At 32.5% G+C, this 22,153-nt stretch overlaps 3 protein-coding genes across 3 annotated transcripts; 2 read left to right on the top strand and 1 right to left on the bottom strand.

Annotated features, from left to right (window-relative positions):
• Positions 1-100: 100 nt before the first annotated feature.
• On the top strand, positions 101-1,557 carry LOC124539728 (exosome complex component CSL4). The gene is made up of 3 exons (XM_047117072.1): positions 101-478; positions 860-1,108; positions 1,278-1,557. The coding sequence occupies exons 1-3, from the start codon at positions 317-319 to the stop codon at positions 1,530-1,532; spliced, it is 666 nt and encodes a 221-aa protein (XP_046973028.1). The 5' UTR covers positions 101-316; the 3' UTR covers positions 1,533-1,557.
• Positions 1,558-2,909: 1,352 nt separating this feature from the next.
• On the top strand, positions 2,910-14,768 carry LOC124539808 (xenotropic and polytropic retrovirus receptor 1). Its single transcript, XM_047117165.1, has 11 exons — positions 2,910-3,282; positions 3,918-4,071; positions 4,155-4,387; positions 5,855-6,116; positions 8,031-8,401; positions 8,827-8,974; positions 10,258-10,452; positions 11,972-12,144; positions 12,726-12,856; positions 13,450-13,605; positions 14,566-14,768. The coding sequence occupies exons 1-11, from the start codon at positions 3,214-3,216 to the stop codon at positions 14,681-14,683; spliced, it is 2,010 nt and encodes a 669-aa protein (XP_046973121.1). The 5' UTR covers positions 2,910-3,213; the 3' UTR covers positions 14,684-14,768.
• A 1,787-nt stretch (positions 14,769-16,555) lies between these two features.
• On the bottom strand, positions 16,556-22,107 carry LOC124539793 (charged multivesicular body protein 3). The gene is made up of 7 exons (XM_047117149.1): positions 21,917-22,107; positions 21,755-21,815; positions 21,485-21,664; positions 21,156-21,196; positions 20,431-20,604; positions 19,005-19,172; positions 16,556-17,008 (listed from the first exon to the last, which is right to left on the bottom strand). The coding sequence occupies exons 1-6, from the start codon at positions 21,959-21,961 to the stop codon at positions 19,017-19,019; spliced, it is 657 nt and encodes a 218-aa protein (XP_046973105.1). The 5' UTR covers positions 21,962-22,107; the 3' UTR covers positions 16,556-17,008; positions 19,005-19,016.
• Between the last annotated feature and the right edge of the window lie 46 nt (positions 22,108-22,153).

The following is a 22,153-nucleotide window of genomic DNA, read 5'->3' on the forward strand; positions in this document are numbered from 1 at the left end:
ATTTTGTCATTGAATTATCTGATAGTGATACATATATTTTTTAAGTTTAATAAATTAGGTCCTAACTTGTTGTTTACCTTAGTTAAGATAGTGGTTTCCTATGCTTATGTCAATGTCATTATAATATCAACAACTCAACAAGTGTGAACTGTGGAGTGTGTTTATTGTGTACAGAGATAATAATTTATATTAGCAAAAGTATTGCAATATAATATATGTATTACTAAACTTTATTCATAATAAAAACTTTTATTAGCTGCTTAATAGAGTGTAATTATACTGTTTTATTTTATAAATATAACCTACAAAATAAAAAATGAGTAAAGACGAAGAAATTGGAAAAATATGTATACCCGGGATGCGATTAAGTCCATCAAATAACGATAACATCTCTGGACCGGGAACTTACGAACTGAAAGGTTATATTTATGCATCATTAGCAGGAGTACTCAAAATGGAACAAGATGCAAAAACAAAAGTAATCCATAACCCTTTTTTTTAATATATAGTCATAACAACTACTAAAACCCAGCAAATAGAGACATACCCACTTAACAGTAATATATCCACTTGTATGTAACTTTAAATGATCAGATAAATACTTCCTCAATATTTAAAAGTTACGACCTATTATTCTCTCATGGTTGAAATCAGCATCAAATTAATTAAACTTTGCTGGTTCTGTACCAGTTCAATTTATTTCTGATTTATAATTTCAAATTTTGTTTATCTCTGAATTGTAAAGATGTGGCCTTTGCTCAGTTGATTTACAAAACAAAACATTACCTTTAATGTGCATGAGATTTGGCTAAATGTTTCTATTTAACTTATTTTTTAATCTTATCTCTATATTTTTTAGGCAACCAAAGTTACCGTTGTAAGTTCTAGAACACCCAGTGTACTGCCAATGACTGGTGATATAGTTACAGCAAAAGTAACAGTTGTAAACTCTAGACAAGTACAGTGCATAATTCTTTGTGTTGGACCATTTGTTCTTGCGAGGCCCTACAAAGGTATTCTGAAGAAAGAAGATATCAAATTCACAGATAAGGATAGAATAGACCCATACAAATGTTTCAGACCTGGAGATGTTATATTGGCAAGAGTTGTATCCTTTTTAATACAGTTTATTAATTTTTTAATATTTTATTTTAATGTAGAATACTCATATGTCAAACTTTAACATAGTGTAATAAGCATTATTTTTGCTTAATAAATGAAAATGTATTTTACTTAAAATCAAAGTACACTCAAAATTTCCTTAAAATTTAATACAGCTTCCAATGACTGAGATCCACTGGTATCATCTTTCGACTGCTGAGAATGAACTCGGGGTTGTAATAGCTACAGCCGAAGGGTCACCACAAGGAGTAAGCATGGTGCCCATAAGTTGGTCAGAAATGCAATGTCCCAAATCTCTCATAAAGGAACCAAGAAAAGTTGCGAGAGTTATACCTGAAAATATAAATGAATCATTATTTCCAATTGATAATAATAAAGAAAAACTAGAAAAAAATGGTTTTCAGGAATAATAATAAAGTAATATCTTTTAAAAATTATTTATTCTCCTTATTTATCCCTTGATTGTTCTATAATTTGTGGCAGTTCAGACAAAGGTACATGAATCTGTCAAAACAAAAATACTATAAACATAGTTGACATGGCAATAATAATCATAATTTATTGACACAAATTGAAACAGAAAATGCTTAAAATTAAATAAGTGTACTGTAGCAATTTTATTGTTTGTAGGAACATGTCTCAGGAATTTATAATGAATATTAGTCCCACAAACAAAGAAACCAAATTATTCATGCTACAGTACTGAAGTAAATTTTAAGGTACCAATTCGAAAGAGCTTTTACTCCAGCTGATTTTTTTTTAATTAAAATAAAAATTTTATCGTTTTTCCCACCTAAGAGATTTTGATAGAGAGTATTTATTTAAGTGTATTACATTAGCCATTACACAATGTTTGTTAGTAACGAATATGTTTAGTTTAATTGCAATAATATCACTTGCCAAAGAAACTATTAAATTCCTTTGATTAGCATTAGCATTATTCTATCCTAGAAAGATACGTGCATAGCACATCAATATCAATCACTTTTAAAATAGAATAGTTCTTCTTCATAATTTTATACAGAAAAAATACAGTTATATATATATCAAAAATAACATAGGGCCCAGTTCCCCGCCCTGCGGCACTCCATGCCATACGACGCTTGATAAATACGAAGTAATGTATTTAACCAGTGTTGATAAAATAATGTGCTGTCGTTTGTTTTGCACAAATCTCCTTTGTTTTAAAATTATATTAACTTCTTTAATATATTAATTCTATTGTGTATATTAAAATGTATAATTACATCAATCTATGTGATATTTTCCAAAATGTATTTATTTGTTTATGTATTTTGTGTACAAACTAAAATTCTGCACAAAATGCATTTAAAAGACATATTCAAAAGCTATAAGTTTTAATAGTAACAATATCTTGACCTACTTTTTATTTTTTACTTTTTTAGTATTGCATTTTCACCTCGCAATTCTCAATGCCGTTGTTAACTATACTTAGAAAAGAAACGTGTATATAAAGAATCATAAAACGTTTTTATTGTTTGGTTTACTTTTAAGATAGAGAAGAAATATTTTGTTGTGTAAAATACCATTTATTTCGAAAAATTATTGCTACATGTAAAATATATATTCTGGAAAACGTTAATTATCTTTCTCATGCATAAAACGAGTTCCTATATTCTAATCTCTAACCTTATTTTCCTTAAGTGATCTGGTGAAGAATATTTCCATTCATAACAGTTAATCCGTTAAAAAAAGTTTTTTTTTTTATCCTGCTTCACCGCAGGGCATAAATAGACAGACACTGACATGAGTCATGTCAGAGACAGGCAACAATCAGTGTCAATGTCTTATTATACGGATTAGTTGTGTACAGTGTTTTACTTAATTTTTATCTAATTTTTCTAATATAATTGCCTTACTTATAGGTGTTGTCGATTTATAGAAAATTGTTATATTTTTAAATACAAATATATTATTTAGGAGAAATAAATCATTCCAATATTTCGGCTATATTTGTAATAGTGTAGTTTAATCGTTATCAACTTGTGTACATAAGAAGTTACTTTAGATGCAGTGTTTTCTCGTTGTCCATTGAGTCAAGACGCGGACGGAGTAGCAGAAACATAAAAAATGAAGTTCGCTGAACATCTTAGTGCCCACATAACTCCGGAGTGGCGGAAACAATATATAAATTATGAGGTACAGACTTTACCTTGGGCCTAACAAAAAAAAAAAAAAATTGAAAATAAATAAATAAAAATTACAAAGTTTTCTTTTAATAAATAGAGATCAAATGATATATATTAATATGATACAGATGTCTCAGTTTGTCACATGTCTGTTATTGCAATAAGTGCAGAATGACATTGATTAACTGTGAAATGATCTATTGTGTATTAGGTGATAAGAATAACAATCAATCTTTTTGTATGCTTTTTATTTATAATGATATATATACTAGAAACATTATTTCATTCAATAATAACGTAATTAGGATTTTTTTTTTAATATTTTGCCTTATTTTATATTATATTAACATGTATTAATAAATTTAAAAAACAAACACATTGTACATATTATATTTCTAATTTAATTGTATATATAATTGTACAGTAGTTAGTATTTGGTACATTTAGAATTACATATATTTTTCTAATATTTTTAATTTCCATTAGAAAAAAAAAAAAATATATATATATATATATATATATGTAATTCTAAATGTACCAAAACATTTTTTTTTTGATACAGATGTAATACTACCTTAAAATAACAATCAAGTTTTTTTTTTTTAAATTTTAATGGTCAAATTATCATGTTGTCTATCTATTTAGGAAATGAAAGCAATGCTCTACACAGCTGTTGAAGAAGCACCATCAGCTGAGAATGTGGAACCAGAAGTGCTTTCTAGGCATTTTGCCAATTTTGATGAAACTTTTTTTCATTACTGTGACCTAGAATTGAAGAAAATTAATACTTTCTACTCTGGTATGTGTTTTTAAATAAACACAAATTGGCTAATAATTTCGAGCTTTTTTTATCTGTAATAAAATCTTTTTTTTTATATATAGAAAAATTGGCTGAGGCAACAAGAAAGTATGCCACATTACAAAGTGAGCTCAAATCACGTTTTGACACAATGAAACCCAAAGGCAGTGGTGACAGTAAGAAAGCCATACCGCGCAGGAAAGTACAGGAACTCAAGCTTGCCTTCAGTGAATTTTACCTTAGCTTGATACTACTACAAAATTATCAGAACTTAAACTACACGGGTTTTAGGAAAATTTTAAAGAAACATGATAAGGTAAGTTAAGTTTGCTATAATATTGTTGCCTGGAACTAAAAGGCATAAGCATTGGGAGTAAAATTTAAACTATAATTTACCATTTGCCTAATCAATTAAAAATTTATGTATTAGTTCAGATATCTTATACATATATGACCATGCCTTATTTCATTCAGACCAATTCAGCCATTTGCGCATGATTAACTTACAAACATCTATCCATTGAAACTTTCACATTTATAATAGTAGTGAGATAATTAATGTAAAACAAATTATTTACGAAATATTTGATACTATATGCAAAAGAGGATTTGAAAGGAACCTTAAAGGATTTCAAAATTGTATCTCAGGATTAAATCTAACAACATATTCTTATGTATACTTTAAAAGTTGTTTCCTGTGGCTTAGCTATGGGTTGATAATCTTGTTAGGTATAAAAGAGTAGCCTGTTACCTTCCTTGGAGTTTGAGCATTCTTCATATCAAATTTCGTTAAACTAAGTTCAGTAGCTTATCCATGAAAGAACAACTGATCTACAGACAACAATCAGAGAGAGAGAGAGAGTGAGAGAGGATTTTCATGCGCTATTCACTAATAGACAGAGGGATTCCTAAGGAAGGTTAGGGTATATAATTTATTAAGGCTTTTGTGTAAATAAGTCGAAATAGAATGACAATTGTTAAACAAGTCGAAAAAAAACAAAATATGTATATAAATATAAAAAAAATCTTATGTCCACCCGTGCGAAGCAGTGACGGGCCGCTAGTATTAGTATAGATTATTCATACTGATTTATTTTATGGGTTGACTTAAAATTCCACTCAAAGCAATGTTTATATGCTTTAAGAAAATTTTCGGAAAAATATTATGGCAATGAACGCCACCTAGGCTGCAAGTGGCGAAAGAAAGCACTGTTTGGAAACCTGCCACGTGTATCCAATCATTATTATCAACACGTAAATACATGACACAAAAAGGGAACTAAATAATGAGAGAAGGCACGCCTATAAGATGTTGTAAAAATTGACATTAATAGCAGGCTGTTGTATTGGTATTACATTAATATTGTATTAGCATACTATAGCTAGTACGCTAATGCAATAAGAAGAACAAACATAAAAAGACAAACGTCTTGTTCAATTACACATGTTGTATGAAGTATCGAAATTCTCGACTATTGTCTGCTATTTACATTTCTATATTTTAATATGTAATATATGTATAATATAGATATATGACTGTCTGTCGCACTTTCACGACCGCTGAACCGAATTTGATGAAATTTGGCATGAAGCAAACTTGAACTCCAAGAAAGGATAAGCTTTTTTTGCAAATATATTAATATATATAAATATATATGAATTATACATATAAACCTCCCTTTTGAAAAAGTCTGTGCCTTAATGAAAAACGCATTAAAATCCGTTGCGTAGCTAAAAAGATCCAATGTAGAGATGCTGTGTTATGTATGTGTACTATTTGCAGTTATTAAACGTAAGTAACGGCGCACAATGGAGAGCAGAACACGTGGAAACGTCGCACTTCTATACCAACAAGGATATAGACAGACTCATCAGCGACACAGAGGCTACCGTCACCAATGACCTCGAGGGTGGAGACAGGCAGAAAGCCATGAAGAAGCTAAGAGTGCCGCCCCTCGGGGAACAACAGAGTCCCTGGACGACATTCAAAGTCGGACTATTCTCTGGGTCATTCATTGTTTTGTTCATCACTGTAATCCTATCAGGTATGTACTACATCACCAAGTATTATATACTACAACTTATTAATAATAATAAACACAATGTATTGGGCGTAGACTATTACTTTCCGTCCGTAGCCTCTATCTATCAAGTACTTTTATGATGACCTGAAAACGTATATCAAAAATTTGATGATGATCGGTTGACTAGTTGAGATGAAAGGGTATCAAACAAATAATCAATAGGCCTCAATAGCGCTACGGTTTATGGTGGTTAGCAATGTAAATAGTCTCACAATCGATCCTATTAATGAGCTATTGACATCCCTACTCCTAACCTAACCTAATACAAGTTTTCAGCTTAATTGGAGGACTGAATAAAAATATTATTCATTCCCTATAAAGGTGCATTTTAGTTGTTAAAAAACGATATTATTACTTCTAACAACGTGAATAAAAAAATGACATAATAATCTGTTGATTAGTTAAGAAGTAAATGCGTAATAAATAAACGCACGTGAGCATTAATGATGTTGGTTAGGAATTAGGATTGTAAAAAGCTCTAATCTGCTTAAAAAACTGACATCAGATTTGATGTCACTTAATCTCATATAAATAATTGAAATTCTCTTGATTTTTTTAAATATATAACGAAGAGTTAGGCATCAGCTCGTTATCAGACAGATTATATTCAAAATATAAGTCTAGTCGTTCACGTTCGTAATATCTTTTTTTCGATATTTTTTTAATTTTTTTTTCGCTGTCATGACTTTGCCAGTATGTACGATAAATATATAAATCCTTATTAAACTTTTTGACGCTTCGAATATAAATTATCCAAAAGACCCTAATTTTAATCATGCAATAATAGCGACTTACTGGACACAGGATGTCTGTTTACGATATAAATTCAGAAAAAAAAATCTTATCATAAAATATATATGACATTTATAAATATTTAACAGTATCTTGTAAAATGTGATCAAGATACACTATGAATTTATAGGCAGTAAACAAAGTGACCACGGTTTGTTTGTTTAAAATGAGACTATATTTATGGACACCATAAATTGTGCTACCCAAACATCACTATCGTAAATAGAAGCCCCATTATCTAAACCCGTGGCTAGTATTAGTTAAATTTGCATAGTGATGCCACTATGCAGTTTATACAAACGTTTGAAATTTATTATTTGTATAACACACTTAAGATTAATGCAACAATAAAACGCAATAGAAATTAAACTACTTCAATAATTAGCTGTTGTCCGCGGTTTTGCTCGCGTTGAATATGTTTACAGATTACCTTATAATATAAATTAAGTTGATTTAAGACCAACTTGTATGATAAATTGGTGTATATTTCATCGCTTAGGGTATAGGATCTAGAAACACTTGAATCGGTAGCTAGTCATTTTTAATCAGTATACCGAAAACAAAGGATCACGTATTCAACCTAAAAAATGACGGACAAACAATGGTTCATACAAACTTTCAGTCCCTATTTCACTCCCTTAGGGATACAATTGCCAAAATTTCTTGCTTGGGTGTCACACAATAAAACGATCCTACTCATCCTGTCCTAACTTAAATAGTTTACCGTCGGCGATAACGAAACAGTTGTCACGTTCAATCACGTTGTATATTTATTATATTGTGTCTGTTATTTAATACATAATATATAGCGTTGGTCACTTCGTTCCAACCGGGTGTTCCGCGACACCTCGTATATTTTACTATTAAATTGTATTATGAATCACCTAAAGGATCGAACGTAATTCAACAAAAAAAATACTTCTTACATTCATGTCACCTCGGTCAGGATTAGTACAGTAGCCATCTTTTTTATTTTGACTTGTATATTTTTCAGCCGTCATGTAGGGTAAAAAAAAGTTCTCATGTAAATGATTAAGGGTGTATTTATTTGTATTATAATTAACTTGAATATATTTGTTTCAGCCCTGTTCCACGAAGGAGGCACGGAGTATTTCAAAACCGCCTTCAGACTATACCGTGGTCCATTTCTATTAGTTGAATTTATATTTTTGATCGGCATAAATGTTTACGGATGGCGATCATCCGGTGTCAACCACGTTCTCATATTCGAGCTGGATCCTCGGAAACATCTGTCAGAACAGCATCTGATGGAATTAGCTTCGATTTTTGGTGTCGTATGGGCACTTAGTATTCTAAGTTTTATATATAGTGCAAGTTTAAGTATACCGCCTTTCGTGAATCCGCTGGCGTTGGTGATAATAATGTTAGTGTTTTTAATGAACCCTCTGAGGGTTTTTAGGCATGAAGCGAGATTCTGGTTTCTGAAGATATGTGTGAGTTCCTTTATTTATAATAAATATTTCGTGAATCGTCTGGCATATTTCGTTAATTTGAAGCGACTTGGGTACCTAGAACACTCTAAATGAAAGATTTATCAATTTAAAGATGTAACGCTTTAACAATATTCGAAACTTATTTACTTGTATTTTTTTTTGCTATAACCATTAGTTTTATTTAAATATAAATTTATTAAAAATTCCTTAAACATGTGACGTTTCAGTGACAAAGTTTATTCTAAAACTAAAATTTTATTATGATTCTTTTTTATTTATTGTATTTGTAGCTTCACTTAATTATATTAAACGACGATTCAAAAGTGCTTGTAAAAGCCCATTTGAATAAAGTATATTTTGATTTTCTGTTGTGTTCAATAATAATATGTCATATCAATAAGTCTAATATATTTTGGGTATTCCAGGGTCGTATCTTAGCGGCTCCATTCATGCCGGTGCTATTCGCTGACTTCTGGCTGGCGGATCAGTGGAATTCCTTCACGTTTGCCTTCCTAGACTTCCATTACTTAATCGCCTTCTATATAGCTGGAGCTGACTGGTTCACTGTTAACTGTGAGATCATTTGATGAATACATATTTTGTGCAGGTTTTGAGCCAATATCGGGTGTCATAGCAGACGGGACATAACATCTTAGATCATAAGATTTTTCGCGTGTATGGTATCGTTTGATGTGTCATAATGTCAATGAACTCATAAGGCCTGTGATATCATCAGGTGGCAAATTTGCTCGGCCATTTTTGTTTCAACAATAAATAATTGAAATGATAAGTTTCGACATTCAATATTTCCATAAGCAAGTTTTTGCCGACGCTACCGATTAAGTACCTCGGTCTTAATAAGAAAAAGCGACAAGACAGTTGAACCTAATATTTTTACTACTATTTAGAGCTATGAAAATATCGTCACGGTAGCATGCGTAAGCGATCCCGTGGCGTCCGCCGAAAGACGGAGAGGGTACCGCTGGTTTTTTAGTGGGTAAACCCATCGTGCTTGGGCGCACTCTGCGTTCAAAGCTCCGGGGAGTCTTACACCCTCCCCCCCACTTTACATCACGTGGGAGAAGCGCGTAATGCGTTTTTCCAGCGAGAAAAAAAAGGGCTATGAAAATGTAACATTGATTATGTGAAATTAGCACATGCCTAATTTAAGTAACCTTGAACACTAAACAGCCCTCCCACGTTATGTCCCTTGTACCTGTAGATATACTGGCATACTTTTGAGACCGGACCACAGCAATAGTATTGCTGTTGGGCGATAGAATATGTAACCATTGAGTGGTACCATACATGCACGAAGCCCACCCAATAAATAAACGAATGTATTCCTATGAAAAACAATCAGTAGTTACACCTTTTTGAAATAGGCTATTTGACTGTTTTTTTAAATCCATTTTATATTATTAAGTAGAGGTTAAGGAACCCAGTAAAAAATATTTTTTTTAATTCTAGTACATATTTGCCGAAAAATATCATAATTTAAAATTCCATATTTAAATAACGCGCGAAAACGCTACATGGACAATATGGCGCTGCAATGGGGTCGGTGACGTCACTTTGTTGTATTTTAATCTGTGGTACATATAGTAGAAAAGCATGGTTTACAAGAAAGTGACTTCATCATAAGCCCGGCCAATCAGGAGCGTTTTGTGTCACGTGACAAACGTTTGAAAAATTGCAAATTTATTTATTGATTTTTGAATAAATTAAGTATTATTTTCAAGTTTCGTTAATAAATAACTAATTTTAAACTCATAATCTACACTGATAACAATAATTCACAATTTATTTTTCGCATTGTCAAATAGCCTATTGAATTGAATTATTTGTACGAACAGCGACATTCGAGTCAACGAAATGGTTCATCTTCACGCGGGCCGCTGTGAATATAATTCCCGCGTGGACGAGGTTCTGGCAGTGCCTGCGCCGGTACAGGGACAGTAAGGAGGCCTTCCCGCATCTCGTGAACGCCGGGAAGTACTCCACGACTTTCTTCGTCGTTTTGTTTTCAACGCTACGAGCCGTTTATAGTGGTGAGTTATAGTCGGTGGTTGTTGAAAGGTTCATTTTGTTTTTTATGGTATAGCAAACTATATACGCCAAAGCGTACGAGCATATGGGCCACCTGATGGTAAGTGGTCACCATCGCCTATAGACTATGACGCTGTAAGAAATATTAACTATTCCTTACATCGTCAATGTGCCACCAACCTTGGGAACTAAGATGCTATGTCCCTTGTGCCTGTAGTTACACTGGCTCACTCACCCTTCAGACCGGAACACAACAATACTGAGTACTTCTTATTAAGAGTCGACAGTCGACACGGCCCAGTTGTTAGAATATGTGCATCTTAACCGATGATTGTGGTTTCAAACCCAGACAAACACCGCTGAATATTCATGTGCTTAATTTGTGTTTATAATTCATCTCGAGCTCAGCGATGAAGGTAAACACCGTGAGGTAACCTGCATGCGTCTAATTTCATAGAAGTTCTGCCACTTGTGTATTTCACCAACCAGTATTGGAACAGCGTGGTGGAATATACTCAAAAAACTTCTCCACAAAGGGGGAGGAAGCCTTAACTTATTAGTGCGAAATTTATAATCTGTTGTGGATGTTGTTGTCATGTTATACATAAGTATATACAAGTAGGCTAGTAGAGTTTGTAGTGTTGTTACTTTTGTACTCTTTGATTAAAATATAATTTTATTTTACGTACGATATTAAAAATGTATACGTCGTATGTATTTGTCAATCAAACATTCGAGTATTTCGTTCGTGACGCCGGACTGACCATTTAACAAAATATTATTCATTATTAATTTTTCCAATGATTCACCTCGATCTAGATCCGCCATTCTTACAACTAACTGTCAGTCTAAATAACGAATTTCCCGCCAAGAAAATCCGTTTAGAAACTATCATCGACTCTCATTGGTCGTTCCCGCTTAAAAGTTAAGATGGCGCCTCGACTTTCCTCCAATGATTGGTCGTGACATATGATGCAATATTATAATAGTAACTTTGAATGTATTAGTAAGATTTAAACGAATACATTAAATGTACAATTTAAGAAACTATTTAAAATGTAAACAATATTCTGCCACTTCTTCCGATATATATTTTTTATTTATTTATTTATTGGATCGCCAACAAAGTATACACAAATACAGCCATTTAAATTAATACAATTAAGATGCTATGTGCTACCTCAGTTACAGGCAACCACTTCATGCTGAAATAGTAACAGAGTGCATGTAATCACTAAGTTAACATTTTGGTTTAAATACATTTTAGTTTAAATAAAGTGCATGAAGAACCAACAACTATAAACTAAAATCTAAGCTTAATTAATTAATTATACATTTTTTTAATTTTAATAATCATTTCTATTGTCTAGTATCGTTGGACGTCGACGATTTTCTTTTGTTTTTATCTGCTATTTTACTATCAAGATATTGAAATTTGTCAGTTAATATGAATTTTTATCACCAAAATATTGAAATTCGTCAGTAATAAAATATATGAAGTCGTATTTCCAATATTCATAGACAGTTACGAGAACCCATACGACAACCCGTTCCTGTACACGTGGCTCGCCTGTCAGTTCATATCGTCCACATACACGTACACTTGGGACGTCAAGATGGATTGGGGACTGCTGAGTGTGGGCCCGTCTGCGGAGAACAGCTTCTTGCGGGACGAGATCGTTTACAGTCCTGGGGTGAGTTTGAATATTTCACTGTCTTAAAATGTACTCGTGTAGCCTTTTTTCCTTATTACATAAGGTTACTGCCGGTGATAATCCCGTCAAAATGGTTCCTAATGTTCCAGAGATTTGCCGAAACAAACAGATAGACAAACAAATTGAAGTAATGCTCATTTAGTGCAAGTACTGCGTATACATAAAGATGCAATTAGTAAAAACAGGTTATTTTAATTTCACAAACAGACACTGCAATTTATTATATGTGTAGATAGAATAACATAAAATAAAGTTATAAAGATGATGGTAAAGTTGTGTAGATTTCAATCTAAACTAATGTAAAGCAATTTCTTAATTAAACAAATTCTGTAGTAGATTTAGTGTCAGTATTGCACCCGTGCGAAGCCGGGCCGCTTTAAAGCAATATTGGACGGTTTATTTACAGAACCAAAATTAAATGTCTTTATAACATATATAGTCGGGTGAAAGTCTAACACCAATTATAGTATTCACCAATCCACAGTGCAGTAACATCATGTGATCAGACCTTAGCCCAGCAGTGGGATATGAACGAACTAACTTTAGTTTTTTCTTCCCAGTTCTATTATTTCGCGATAATAGAAGATTTGGTTCTACGGTTTATATGGGCGCCTTCATTCTTCCTCACTGAGAATAAAATCGTCAGCAGCGAAACGATGGTGTCCATACTGGCGCCGTTGGAAGTGTTCAGGTACTGTATAGGAAGTATCTTAAGAGATTCGTTATTTTTCTGCTCTGCCATATATGCTGTGTCATCATGTGAATTGGCTAACTTGTTTATTTATTAATTTTTTTGAAATCTAAGTATATCCCTTATAAATTTTACTTTACTATAAGACACTAATATTAATAATCTTTTTAATGAAATGGACTTTTCATGTATATTGTATTAATAAGAAATATATATATGAACGCAGCTATTTTTACAGTACTGACAGTAATTGTCACGCGACGAAAAAGCGTTATGGTTATCTGTCCCCCTCTTTTGAACTTTCTCTTTCTATTATATACGGTTTTATATTACTTTATTTATTTTTTTTTAATTCACATTCAATTTTATTTCTCGCTATTTAATCATATTCAAAGTTTTTAAATTTATTTATTCTGTCTGTTATTAGAGGCATAATTTAAAGGAAAAGTAACTATGTTTTAACTACTGTTTGGATGTACCTCTACTTTTTTTTATTGTGTTATTTAATTGATAACAACGAACGCTGTACTATCAGTACGTTATCAACCGAGGTCATATTCAAATGGTCATTTTCACGTGTAACCCTGCCCCAGACGCTTCATCTGGAACTTCTTCCGGTTGGAGAACGAGCATTTGAACAACTGCGGCAAGTTCCGCGCCGTTCGCGACATCTCGGTGGCGCCGCTGGACTCGTCAGACCAGGCGCTCATCATCCGAATGATGGATATGCCCGACGGAGTCGTCAACAGGTGACAGCTGACAGCTCTCAAATAACCTTAAAGTCGTCTTAAATTTTCGCGATTAAACATTGAAATAAAACTAGTTATAACGGATTTGAATCGCGTATATTACGGGTAAACTAACCTGGCTGGCTACCCGTGACCACGAACGCTGTAAAGTGCTCGAAACGTCGGGATGTCAAAAATAATTAATATACGCGATTCAAATCCGTAAATCCGTTTTCGAATATTTCGTCGATTCAAATTCGACGACCTCCATGGTCGAGTGGTGTGTACACCGGTTTTCATGGGTAGGTCCTGAGGTCCCGGGTTCGATTCCCGGCCGAGTCGACGTAGATTACCATTAGTTTTCTATGTTGTCTTTGGTCTGGGTGTTTGTGGTACGTTACTTCTGATTTCCATAACGCAAGTGCGTTAGCTACTTACATTCGGATCAGATTAATTATGTGATGTTGTCTCATATTGATTGAATATTAATTGATTAAACCGCTGAGAGGAAAATTTAATTATAAATTTAAAAAATAAAGGAATCCCCTAAAAGCTCAAAATGTTAATGATACTAACATTTTTTTTTATTGACATTTGTGTATATTGCATTATATCTCTAAAAACATAATAAGTCAAAGTGGTAAAAAAATAAAATAAAAATGTCAGTAAAAGCTCCATAATAGTGCTTTATTTAATCAAAGTTTAGTGTAATATAATAAAGCGGAAATAATACTGGCACACTAAAGTTATGTGTGTATTTTTAACAAGTTAAGAGTATTTACCCTTAATATATTATATAAGCACTAACCATTTTCCACCTCAATATAGGATAATACAGTTTTTTAATAATTTGTAAATGGAATATTATTTATAAGATACGATATATCTTTATATAGTTATTGATAGTTTTATCTTTTATTATTTTGCACTTAGAGATTAATCTAATAGGCATATAAAGGTAGAATTTTTATTATTTTGTAGGCATACAAAGAAAAAACATCCGAAGAAAGCAAAGGAGAATGATAGAAAGCCGCTTCTGAAGAAGGAGTCCATACAAGACCTGCAGATGGAACTCGACTTGTCCTCCAAGATGTTGTAACTAACTGTGATATGTGTAATATTTGATATTATTTATAAGCAATGTTTAAAGTATTATTTGAATTATATTTATAAATATTCGAGAATAAGTCTTTTTATTTATTTCCTTACACAAATAGTAAACAAATTAATGTTGGTGACTTTAAATCCTTTCCAATGAAGGAATAATTTAGAATACAGATACAAAAAATATTTAATTAAAACTTCCATGTCGTTTGCTATAGTAGCTCTTTCAAATTCAATTTACCCAAAATCTTAACGACGAAATCGTTGGCGGACGAGCATTTGGGCCACCTGATGGTAAGTGGTCACCATCGCCCATAGACAATGACGCTGGAAGAAATATTAACTATTCCTTACATCGTCAGTGTGCCACCAACCTTGGGAACTAAGATGTTATGTCCATTGTGCCTGTAGTTACACTGGCTCACTCACCCTTCAGACCGGAACACAGCAATACTGAGTACTGTTATTTGGCGGTAGAATAACTGATGAGTGGGTGGTACCTACCCAGACAGGCTTGCACAAAGCCCTACCACCAAGTAAGCCCTACCACCAAGTTAATAAATTCAAAAATATTCAAGACTCACTGCTGTACAAAAGCCTCGTTTCCAGTTTTTCCTGTATACTTATAGAATGAGCTGAGATGGCCCAGGGGATAGAACGCGTGCATCTTATCCGATGATTTCGGGTTCAAATCCAGGCAAGCACCACTATATATATATATGTGTGTGTGTGTTACAGGCTGTTATTTTACTACTTTTTTACTTTACTTATAGAACTCGCCAGCGACGTTAGAAACACTGTTTGTTATTAAAAAGTATGTGTTGTGATCTCCTCTATACCAAAGTATAGGAATTACTCATACCATACAGTGTATTAATTATTGTTCATGCTGTGGGGTAAAAGATATATAATATATACAAACAAACATACCAAGAACAATATGAAAAACACTCTTAATAAAAGAACATTATAATATGAAATATTATAGCATTTATTAATATGTAAATTTTATTTACACTTTACATAATATATATAGGTAAAAGTAATACTATGTCATATCGTATTTTTAAGTTGCTAGGTACTTTAGCGGTCTTCAGTATATTCGAGCTGTGACGTAATGAAACTTCATATTAATAAATTACTGTTCGTTATCTTAGAAATAGTAATACTCTTAATGATAACTGATTAATGTGATAAAGTTGAACAGAGTACATTGCTTAGAAATAACGGTAACACAATTTTCTTGCCATATTGTTGTCAATTGATTGGTAGAGATCAGCTTCATTAAAACGGGGATTCCCGGGGAATGGTCAAGACATGAACACTTATTTTTCATAAAATAGACTCTGATGAAAAATAACTGCTATCTATATAGCTTAAACTGAAAATAAAACGAATATTTCATTTTAATGATTATAATAATAAATGGGCTGAGACAAGGCATTTTAAATTAAAGTAATCTTGAGAATTTTTTGTCAGAATGAACATGAATATGTTAAGAAAAAAAGGTACGGTCAATAAAAAAATCGGCAAATATATTTTTTTTATCAAATTGTGAATAACTTTAATTCTTGTAAAGATTGAAAGGATCTAAGGGAACAACTGAGGTTAAATTACTAAAAATCCAAAAATTATAAGTTTTAAAAGTGTTATAATTTTGAATTAATTATAAAATGAATCATATTAATTCCATGAAAAGGTGTCATAAGTACATTTTTTAAATAGTAAAGGAATAGATCTCCATCTCCACTATGAGGGATTGTATTGGTTCGTCCTTTATGCGTTGACACACCGTTCATTCTGTTATATACACATGTATAAATACTTTTTTTCATATCCTTCTTTGTTCATATTTCTGCTAGCATTGTGACTGTTGCTGATATGCTGCCTGCATTATTATCTCAATATTTAGATAGGTGTGTATAAAATGTTTGCAGTAAACACAAACAGTAAGGATTCCCCACTTAATATCAGCAGTGTATAACAAGTAGCAAGTTATCGAATAATGGTTTAAATAAATATCTGAAGCGAAAATTTTAATGCTTATGTGTGCAAAGCTAATGAAGTGAAAAATGATTTATTTGCACATAAAAGTTATGATTGATTTTTAAGTATAACTTGTACTTTAAAGGTCTAATTTATTTTTATATAAATTAATAAATACACATCAGAATATTTTATCATCATATCTTAATATAAATATATGTATATTCTACGATAACATTAAACATATAGTGAAGACAATTGCAACATTTATAAAATTAGTAAAAGGCATTTTATTTATCTTCGAACAGAAGTTGCGGCAACTCCTTGTATTTCTGTGGACAAATGAATATTAAACAATAAAAGCCAATCTGATAATCTTTTTACAACTTCTATCTTTATCAAACGAGTAATCAATAGTACTGATTATTTTGATAGAGATAGTGACAGCATTGGTAAGAAAAAGTTCGTCACCTTAAGATCTTTTTTTTATGGTTTAGATTGGCGGACTAGCATATGGGCCACCTGATGGTAAGTGGTCACCATCGCCCATAGACAATGACGCTGTAAGAAATAATAACTATTCCTTACATCGTCAATGTGCCACCAACCTTGGGAACTAAGACGTTTTTCCCTTGTGCCTGTAGTTACACTGGCTCACTCACCCTTCAAACCGGAACACAACAATACTGAGTACCGTTATTTGGCGGTAGAATAACTGATGAGTGGGCGGTACCTACCCAAACGGGCTTGCACAGAGCCCTACCACCAAATGATCTATTTTCGTGTGCTCAGTATGAGCGATAATCTGCTTCATCGATCGAGAACGACATTTCGCGTCGCTAATATTCGATGTTTAGATTCAAAAGGTACTAAGAGCTTAAGACTTAATAAAGGAATTAATTTGAAAACTGACGAAGGTTTTCTTACTCTGACTGCGAAAATACAAGTGAGGATAAACTTATGACATAACAATTCCTGCTCACTCACACCAAGTATCAAGACTGAATGACATGACATTCTACACTAATATTATAAATGCGAAAGTAACTCTGAATGTCTATCTTTTTTATGGTATTGATTGGCGGACGAGCATATGGGCCACCTGATGGTAAGTGGTCACCATCACCAATAGATAATGACGCTGTAAAAATACTAAGTATTCCTTACATCGTCAATCTGCCACCAACCTTGGGAACTTAATTGTGAATAGTAATTGGGAACTTAATTGGGAAGATTAATTGTAGAATAACTACCTGTTGTTCTTCCACTGTTAAAACAATAACGAGAATTTACTAAAATTCTGTTTGAGGCATGTTTTAACTCTGAGGACATAAGCTACATTATTATGCTGATGACTAAACCCTATAATTTAAGCGAAAATAAATTGTACAAATTGTTTGAAAGTGTACAAAGAAGCTGAATTAATATAAATGCTTAATAACAGGGCGACATAGTCGCATAGCGACAAAGCTCTTAATAGAAGAAAAAAAAAATATTTAAGCAAAATCGCGGGCGATAACTATTATGTTATAAGTTGATATTAAAACAATATTTATTATCAAGTGATTTTTCAGTACAGAATGTTAGATAGATAATAAAAAATAAGTATTTTTACACACCTTTTTGACAAACCATTTACTCTACAAGGTTATAAAGATGATTAAACGTGTGATTACTATTATCGTTAATAATTACTAAAAAGAGTAACCTTCTGTTATTTGCTGGTTCTTCTCCTTAGATCTCTACAAATAATTTAATTACATTAATTCAATCGATCGATCGACGACTCAAAAGTCTCCTTGAGTAAAGATTATTTTGACGTTTATCCATCCAGCTATTTTTTTAATAGAATTTGCCAGCATCGGTAATGGTGCATTCAACCTTGATGCTTTAATTCCTTATTTCTGGCTGGGCCTACTTATGAACTAACATTGAATAATAATAAATATAGTAATTGAACGATAAAATAGAAAAAAATAGATACAATTTGTATTAGTTATAGCCTTACTTAGACGTATTAACCCCCAACAGAATTCTCACATTTGAGCCTATTAAGACATATAATACATACTCACCTAACCTAACTGTATATTGCAATAATATTTAATTTAAAGTTTTAATTTTAATATTTATAATGATAATGTATAATTTATAATAGTGATTATTAATATGCTTTCCACACTCTGAAAATTATTTATGTATTAATTGTTTTGGTTTAAGAATTAATTATGTACAACATTTATAATTATTAATAGCACTGTTTGTTTCCAAAATATAAATAAATAAATAAATAAATATAAATAATCATATTAACCAGTAGTAAGTACCTTTTAAAGCTATTCTTAAGATCTTAAGGCCTGTAGTCTTGATTGCATTTCGTCCAATTCACTTTCATCAGGTTCGGTCACCTCTGGCTCCTTGCTTGTAGAGGGAGCGCCGACTGCGGTCGGAGGAGCTGGAGCCTCTCCGAGTTGACCTTGAGTTAGCTCCCAAAGAACCTGAAGAATATATATATATATATAAGTAAGTATATATTTATATATTTTTGTATGAATATGTGTATGTATATTATATGATAATTATTATTTAATATACATTAAACATTATATATATAACATGTGACACCACCCTTCTCTGAAATCAAGACTGTGTTTTTAAGCCCATAAGGTTGTCTGGTAGAAATCGCTACCTAGCGATAAGACCGCCTTATTGTGCATCTACTTTTATTTTGTATATATTTCATTTTTTATTGTTAAATTACTCTGTTACTGTGGTGTACAATAAAGTATATTATTATATATAACTATGTATATAATATATATAACTAATATGTATTAAAGCAACCATCACAGTATCAGCCTGCTTTGCTTCCATATATTTATTTTACTGATCTGTATAGATCTCCTCTCCTGATATGGACATATTGTTGGTCGGTGAGAGTGGTTGTTGAGCTTATACCACCACGCTGCTCTAATTTAGCACGGTAGATGGATTTGAGACAGAATATCTGATATATCTGCTATAAACCATATCAGGCAGATCAAAATTCAAATATACAGGGTTATTGGTAACTCGACGTACATCCGTTAGGGGTGACTAAAATTATTGGAGGGGGTTAAAATTATTGCAAATAGGCACCCCTAACACCTCCTAACGTATATAAGTCGAGTTACCAATAATAACCCTGTATATAACCTTTAATGTCTCAAGAGCATTGTTATAAAGTACAGCATTTTTATGATAAACATACATATCACACAATCTAATGTAATAAATTCGAAAGTCTGTCTGTTGCTTCTTCATGCTTAAACTGCTGAAATGATTTAGATTAAATTTGGTCTAGAGATAGTTTGAGTCCTGGGTAAGGATATTGGTTACTTTTTTAATTCACCCATCGTAGGGCAGGTTGGCGCAGCGTCACGGTAGCATGCGTAAGCGATCCCGTGGCGTCCATCGAAAGACGGAGAGGGTACCGCTGGTTTTTTGGGGGGTTAACCCGGCGTACTTGGGCGCACTCGGCGTCCAGGGCTCCGGGGAGTCCCACACACCCCCCCACTTTCCATCACGTGGGGGAAGCGCGTAATGCGTTTTTCAGCGAGAAAAAAAAGGGCATGTGGCGCAGTGCACCAGTGCCGTCGAGTCAGAGGGCCCTCTAAAGTAAGCCTTAAGTTTTTGAAGCTAGAAAAACACGACCCTGCCCACAAGATTTCTTATTTGTCATCTCTAATTTTAAAAGGTAATTATTAATTTTCAAACCTTATCAACTTCACTCTGTGCCGCTTCCTCCATTTCCTCTTCATCCTCCATACTGGACATGGTCTCATCCAGCATTTCCTCAATGATACCAGCCTTCATCATCTCCTTACTCAACTCTTGCATGGTATGCGCTATTTCTGGCAATCGAAGTAATGCCTGCATTGCTTGCATCACCTGGAGTCATGAAAATTGTTTTTTTACAGGTAGGCAGCCTGACAAATACACCAATTGATGTGTGACACATTTGCCAATCATATAACAATCAAGACCACCAATTTACATCAGTACTGTATAAAAGTTATTAGGAAAAATCCCCAATCTTGGCAAGTAAGATTTTATGTCCCCTGTGGGCTGGCTCAATCACATTTTAAGTTGGAACCCAATAATACAAAGTATTAATGCCCCACCAAAAAATGTATACTGGCAGTGTCACCAAGGTTTAAACATAGTGTGATAAAAAAATGCCCTTGGCCTTGGGACATTTTTCTATATTTACGACACAAATGTGTATTAACCAATATTAAAACATTTGTTATTTTTGATTTCAATTCCAAAAATTCCAGTATACCTGATATCGTAATTTTTGGTTTAGTCTTGCTATTAAAATTATCAAATTTAAGTCATCTTAAATACCCCATGTGCTGTTTTTGAAACAAGCTGTATTGGCACAAATAACAGCTTATATTTAAAATAGTTGAATTTATGACCTTAATATATACACATACCTCAGTTGACTTTTGTAGTGATCCCGCCACTCTTAGTGTTGCTGAAATTGAGAATAAAAATATCTTGTCATTTTTACAATTATCAAAATCTCTCATACAATGTATGTACGTCAACTGAGAATGAAATGATATTCAATTTTTAATTATTTTACTACATAGACATTCTGTGTTTTTTTCACCTCTACAGTAGAAGGGATAACGGAAAAGGATTCTATATTCAAAAAAAGGTGTTATTCAATTGACAAATTTACATATTACAACAAATTACTAAATTATAAATTGGCTCAAGACTTGTTTTATTATAATAAATATATTCAATGTTACTTTACCTAATTGGTTTTTCATTTGCATTTGCACTGAATTCAGATGTGCTTTGCTTGTGTATATTTTACTAATAGTCTTCCTTGATCTTACAATCTCCTTAGCTAATATTGTACAAACTTGTTTGTCGTTTTTCGCAGCAGCCTCCTTCAACGATTTCTTAATTTTTTCCTCTTCCCTTTGAATTGCTTAAAACCAATAAGTATAATTACGATATGAACAACATTTTCTTTTAGAGCTTATTGATACATTTTAATTTAATATGCATTCGAAAGTACCTCTAATTTGTCTATCCAAATTATAACCCTCTTTACGTATCTTATGGGACCATTCGTTCACCTAAAATAGCAGCATAGAAAATGAAATCGCATTAAGTATTTCACCTTAAGAACTTTACACCATAATTATTGTAAGAATTCAAATGTTCAAATGTAACATACCATCTCTTTTGGATTTCGCTCAGGAGATTTACCAAACAAACCCATCTTTTATTATAAGATCTATTAAGTAGTAAATATAATTATAAGAAAATCTTATAATAATTATAATAAATAGTGCTTAAATGTTTTGTGTTTTGACAATATTCATAAAATTGACAATTGACATTGACTTTTAAATATCAGCGATGATCTCACCTGTGTGTCATATTAGTATATATCTTTATATACATGTGTGTA

The sequence above is a fragment of the Vanessa cardui genome, chromosome 23, assembly GCF_905220365.1.
Source record: "Vanessa cardui chromosome 23, ilVanCard2.1, whole genome shotgun sequence".
Classification (NCBI taxonomy): Eukaryota; Metazoa; Arthropoda; class Insecta; order Lepidoptera; family Nymphalidae; genus Vanessa; species Vanessa cardui.

Coding starts and splice junctions, on each gene's coding strand:
- LOC124539728 (XM_047117072.1), top strand. CDS start 317: ATGAGTAAAGACGAAGAAATTGGAAAAATATGTATACCCGGGATGCGA. Junction 479..859: donor AACAAGATGCAAAAACAAAA/GTAATCCATAAC, acceptor TATATTTTTTAG/GCAACCAAAGTTACCGTTGT. Junction 1,109..1,277: donor ATGTTATATTGGCAAGAGTT/GTATCCTTTTTA, acceptor AATTTAATACAG/CTTCCAATGACTGAGATCCA.
- LOC124539808 (XM_047117165.1), top strand. CDS start 3,214: ATGAAGTTCGCTGAACATCTTAGTGCCCACATAACTCCGGAGTGGCGG. Junction 8,975..10,257: donor TGACTGGTTCACTGTTAACT/GTGAGATCATTT, acceptor TTGTACGAACAG/CGACATTCGAGTCAACGAAA. Junction 10,453..11,971: donor GCTACGAGCCGTTTATAGTG/GTGAGTTATAGT, acceptor CAATATTCATAG/ACAGTTACGAGAACCCATAC.
- LOC124539793 (XM_047117149.1), bottom strand. CDS start 21,961: ATGGGTTTGTTTGGTAAATCTCCTGAGCGAAATCCAAAAGAGATG. Junction 21,816..21,916: donor AGCGAAATCCAAAAGAGATG/GTATGTTACATT, acceptor CTGCTATTTTAG/GTGAACGAATGGTCCCATAA. Junction 21,665..21,754: donor TTTGGATAGACAAATTAGAG/GTACTTTCGAAT, acceptor ATTGGTTTTAAG/CAATTCAAAGGGAAGAGGAA.